We start from the raw sequence: 5,334 nt of genomic DNA, 5'->3' as shown, positions 1-5,334 counted from the left end.
ACCTCCGCCTCCCAGGTTCATGCCATTCTCCTGCCTCAGCCTCCCCAGTAGCTGGGACTACAGGTGCCTGCCACACACCCGGCTAATTTTTTTTTGTATTTTTAGTAGAGACGGGGTTTCACCGTGTTAGCCAGGATGGTCTTGATCTCCTGACCTCACGATCCGCCTGCCTCGGCCTCCAAAGTGCTGGGATTACAGGCGTGAGCCACCGCGCCCGGTCAACGGGATGGCGTGCTGCATGGGTCGGGAATGAAGGAAACTTCAGCTGTTTTAAGCCACCCTGCTTGTGGTAATTTGTCTTGGCAGCCCCAGAAAACGAATGCAGGGTGCCTCCTCCTTTGCCCAGCACGCTGATGAAACAGTCCCCCTTTCCTTTCTTCCATGTCTGGTGTTTAGTCTTCGAGTCAATGAAGGCACAGCGGTGGCGAGAAAGAATTTCTGCTGGAGGGCCAGGCACAGAGGCTCATGCCTGTAATCCTTGCACTTTGGCAGGCTGAGGCAGGTGGATCACTTGAGGCCAAACATGGTGAAACCGTCTCTACTAAAAATGCAAAAATTTAGTTGGGCGTGGTGGCGCGCACCTGTAGTCCCAGTTACTCAGAAGGCTGAGGCAGGAGAATTGCTTGAACCCAGGAGGTGGAGGTTGCAGTCAACCGAGATTGCACCACTGCACTCCAGCCCAGGCGACAGAGCGAGACTCTGCCTCAAAACGAACAAACAAACAAACAAAAAAAAACCCAGAATTTGTGCGGGTGGAGTTCAGGCCCCGGCCATCTTGTGGCTCCAGGACCACTCCTTATGGGGCGGTGTGTGGCTCCCACCCAGGGGCAAAATTTAGAACTCCTCATCCCCAAGGGGGAAGAGCCTTCGAGGGTTGTGCAGAGAAGGCTCCTCTTTTTGTCCTTCGAACCCAGTGATGGACTCCAGAGTCTTGGGGTCCCAGCAGGAGCTGGCCAGAGCCGGGCCTCAGCACTGCAGCAACCACATCGACTGATTCCAGATGTGCACACGTCTGGGTCTCCCACTGACCCGACCCCTTGCCTGTGATATTAACACACAGCCTCTGGGGTCCGGCCCAAGTCTCCTCCTTGTCACCCCACTGCCCCACCCCAGTCTCCGCCCTCCAGGGAGACTTGGCGTCCTGAGCTCCTGCCTGTGCCTGGCTTCCACCCACCACCGGGCCTTTGCACACACCGTTCCTGCCACACGACCACTCTCCTCTAACCCGACCCTTTCATCCAGCTAAGTCTTAGTCCCTCTTTAAGGGCTTCAGGGCAGCTGTCCAGTCCCCGCTCCGTGGACTAGCATCCCTTGGCACCCACCTAGCACCCTTCCTAGCCCATGGTTCTTCGTCACAGGCCATGGTCCTGTGGCCACAGCCCTCCCTCTGGTCAGCTGTTGATCTCAGCAGCGGCAGATCCCCGCTCTTGCAGTCTCCCTCCCCCATTGCAAAGACCGAGTCTCCTGGGGGCCTGCTGTGACCTAATTTTTGTGACTGATTGTGTGAGGACTCCCCGGTCAGGTATAGTGCTGGCTCTGGGCCCCACCTGCACCCTCTCACCCTGCCCAGCAGAACCAGGGCCCCAGGCAAGGGTGCCATAAGGAGCACGATGCCCCTCACCTGCCAGCTCCTTTGCGATGGCCGAGGGCTGAGCCCCCCTCTGGCTGTTCATGCGGCCTTTGTACAGGATCCCATCCACGCCCAGGATGTCCACCTCAGCCTGTTGGATGGCCCAGGTCCCGGGTTAGGGAGCCCCCGACCCAGCCTCCCTCGAACTTTGGTGCACACAGAAGCCCAGAAGACAGAGTGCAGCCTCTGCTGGGGTCGCCCGCCGCTCGGGGCCTGGTCCCACACTTGGGGCTGGGGTGCACTGACGTCTACCCTCCGGGAAGGAGGCGCCGGCCAGACTCACGCTGTCATAGTCGATCATGTGGGGATCCCCATAGGGATAGAGCGTCGACAGGTTGCAGGACTTGCACTTGAGGCTGGCGGCGTTTTGGGGGCCGTCACCCCAGTCCTGCTGATAATCCTCCTGGATACTGAGGTCCTGGCGCTGCAGCCGCTGCTGTTCCCTGTGGCAGGGCAGTGGGTCAGCGGCGACCTGGAGACCCTGCGCCCCAGAGCCCAGGATGGGCCCAAGGGCCTGGCCAGCATCGAGGGAAGACCAGCATTTCTTTCAGTTTGTGTTTAGCTGGCACAGCCAGGCAGGCACGGGGCCTGGATGGATACAGATGCACACATTGGGGCAGAGGAATCAAACTGAGACCTGCATTTCCCCACACCCAGCCATTTCCCTTTGGACCCCTGGCCCGAAGAGCGTGTCCTTCTAATCTCTTGATCTCAAGGAGCCAGGGAGGGAGGGTGACAGAGTCAGCGCAGGCCCCCATGTCCCTCCCCTTCCCATGGCTGTGGTGACTATTCACCAGTTCTTCCCCCACCTGGCCAGATGTCCCCACAGCAGGGCTGGAGGCTGGGGAGATCCATAGAGCCGTGGGATGTCAGGAGGTTGAGGGGTGGGGCTGGGACCTAGGGAGCCAGCTGGGTGCAGTGGAAACCTGAGGGTTTGGACATCAGCCCTGCCAGTTGCTAGCAGTGACCCTGGGCAGGTCACTGCAGTTCTCTGAGCCTCGGTTTCTTCAACTGTGACATGGGATGGCACCAGGATACATCTTAGAGGGCAGCTGTGAGGACTCAACAAGGCGCTCTTTGTATAGTGCCTGCCGGGCACAGCAGCTGCCCCCTGAGGGTGCCCCATCATCACCGATTTCCTCCGCCAAGAGACAGGGACATGGGCATAGGAACCCTAGCTCACAGGAGGTTGTGAGATTTAAATAAGAAACCCTCTAACAGTTCTTGGCCCACAATAGATGCGCAGTAAATATGTCAGTTCCTCCGTCCACCATCATCTCGTGGGCCTGTCTGCCGCCCCGGCCACCTCTCAGGGTGCCTGTCTTGCGAAGGGCTGGCCATGTCCAGGACAATCTTAGGTCCCTGGGCCTGGAGGATGTGTCTCTGCAGGAACAGTGTTCCCAGGCCCCAGAGCGGCCTCCATGCGGGGCGCCCACCCTGCTCACCTCATCTGTTGCCGCTGCAAGTACTCGTAGCTGTTGGCGCTGGCTGGCCGCAGCCGGGACAGCAGGTGGGCTTTGCGGATGGTGATCAGATGTCTGTTGGAGGACAAGGGTGCAGCAGGGGCTGTGGGAGGCGTGCCAGGCCAGCAGAGGGCTCAGCTCCCACCCTTCCAGGAAGCCTTCCCAGTAGGAGGAAGGAGGTGCAGGCTCAGGTCGCCACCCTCAAATGCCAGAAGCGTCCACAGCATAGAAGTAGAAGAGGCCCCCCCGAGAGGCATCTCAGGAGCTCTGATCATCACAGTAAGACACAAAAAACAATTGTTCTATTTCCAAAAGTAAAAACCAGGCTAGGCGCGGTGGCATACACCTATAATGCCAGCACTTTGGGAGGCTGAGGTGGGCAGATCACTCAAGGTCAGGAGTTTGAGAGCAGCCTTGGCAACATGGCCTTTTTTTTTTTTTTTTTTTGATATGAGGTCTCACTGTCACCCAGGCTGGATAGCAGTGGCACAATCCTAGCTCACTACAGCCTCAAACTCCCGGGTTCAAGCCATCCTCCCGTCTCAGCCTCCTCAGTAGCTGGGACTATAGGCAGGCACCATCACACAAGGCCACATATTTGTATATTTTTGATGGCTGTAGAACAGTGTATGTGGACATGTGTATCCTGAAGGCTGGGGAACCCTGTATATGAATGTGGATACACATGGCACATACAGAAGAGTGTAAATGGATGTGTACAGACTTCGTGCAGAACAGTGGATGTGGATGTGTAGACACCTGGTGCATACAGAATGGTGCATGTGAACGTGTATGGACTCGATGGCTGCAGAACGCTGTATATGGACACACAGCGCGCATGGAACAGTGCACATGGAGGAGCACGGAGAAAACATCCACGGGCCCCACAAGCCCTTAGGGCCAGGGCACCCTGGGCGGCGGTACTCACGGGCCAGTCATCATCTCCACGGGCCGGTCACAAGAGATGCACTTCACGTGCTCGAACAGCTTCCTGAAAGGCACACGGTCCTCAGCCGCTGCCCCTGCTGGGCCCAGGCCATGTGCAGGAGGCTGCAGCCAGCCCGGCCCCCAGGGCTGAACCCCTCCCACGAGTGCCCGGCCCAGCTCAGCCCCACAGGTCCTGCAGTCTCCGACCACCCTTGTGGTTTCTCTGCCGCCCCAAACACAACGGATGGTCTTTAAAGCTGTGTGAGGGGTGCTCTGAGGACAGAAGCCCCGTAAATATTGGGTCCCTCTGCCTGGGGCGCTGTCTGGGTGGGCGTCAGGGGTCCTGGGTCTGCCCAGGTCCCCTTCCCTCTCTGAGCCTTGGTTTCCCCATTGGCGGGAATAGGGCTGGATCACCTCTGCCAGCTCAGGCCAAAGCTTCCCTCCTCCTCGGTGCTGTCAGCTACAGCCAAGCCCCTGTTCCCCCATCCACAGGTCTGGAATCTCTCCTCCCAGAGCTTCCAGGGTGTGTCCCCCACAGCCTGGGCAGCAGGATTCCTACCAGGAGGGGCTCGGGCGGGCACTTACCTTCTAAAGCCAGCAGCACTGTCAGGATCCAATCTTAAGCCCTCAATCAGCAGCTTCCGGACTATTTTCCAGACCTCTTCCATTTCTTTCTTCAATGGATCCAGATCACTGTGGACTAGCTGCCAACAGCCAAGGGGAAGAAAAGAAAGACTAGTCAATGAGTTCACACCCTGCCTCCTTCCAGAAGAGGGGTTGCAGCAACCTGGGAAGTTACAGGGTGTAACAAAATTCAGCTAAAATAGTGAGAGAGTCCAGGAAAGGGAAAATGACACAGCTTCAATGAGGCTCAACCCCTACTAGATGCTATTGCTAGAGGGGAGCTGCAAGGTGAGCTTCCTAGCAGCCAAAGCAAAAAACACCATCAGCTACTGTCTCCAAAAGACCAAATCAAACCAAGCTCAACTGCAGGCTGGGAGGGCTGAGAAATCTTTCTCGCAATGGTTCCACTGTACCTGACATTCACACACTCAACACATGTTTATTGAGGGTCTGTATGTAAAGTGGGCAGGTTAATGGCATTTAGTATATTTACAGAGTTGTGCGACCATCATAATCATATTTATTTATTTTTAATTTTATTTATTTATTTTTGAGATGGAATCCCTCTCTATTGCCCAGGCTGGAGTGCAGTGGTGCGATCTCTGCTCACTGCAACCTCTGCCTCCGGGTTCAAGCAATTCTTCTGCCTTAGCCTCCCAAGTAGCTGGGACTACAGGCACGCACCACCAT

General features: G+C 56.9%; 1 protein-coding gene across 1 annotated transcript in view; it reads right to left on the bottom strand.

The window, feature by feature from the left end:
* C17H16orf96 (chromosome 17 C16orf96 homolog) overlaps positions 1–5,334 on the bottom strand; it is a 46,196-nt gene that overhangs the window by 4,005 nt on the left and 36,857 nt on the right. Inside the window, exons 10-14 of the mRNA XM_026447586.1 lie at positions 4,606–4,724; positions 4,022–4,084; positions 3,076–3,168; positions 1,914–2,073; positions 1,622–1,721 (exon numbers count right to left, since the gene is read on the bottom strand). Of these exons, the coding sequence (XP_026303371.1) occupies positions 1,622–1,721; positions 1,914–2,073; positions 3,076–3,168; positions 4,022–4,084; positions 4,606–4,724 (535 nt within the window). The remainder of the gene's footprint in view (positions 1–1,621; positions 1,722–1,913; positions 2,074–3,075; positions 3,169–4,021; positions 4,085–4,605; positions 4,725–5,334) is intronic.

This window comes from Piliocolobus tephrosceles, chromosome 17, assembly GCF_002776525.5.
Source record: "Piliocolobus tephrosceles isolate RC106 chromosome 17, ASM277652v3, whole genome shotgun sequence".
Taxonomy (NCBI): domain Eukaryota; kingdom Metazoa; phylum Chordata; class Mammalia; order Primates; family Cercopithecidae; genus Piliocolobus; species Piliocolobus tephrosceles.
Note: the sequence above shows the minus strand (reverse complement) of the source record. Positions and strands in the feature narration are given on the sequence as shown.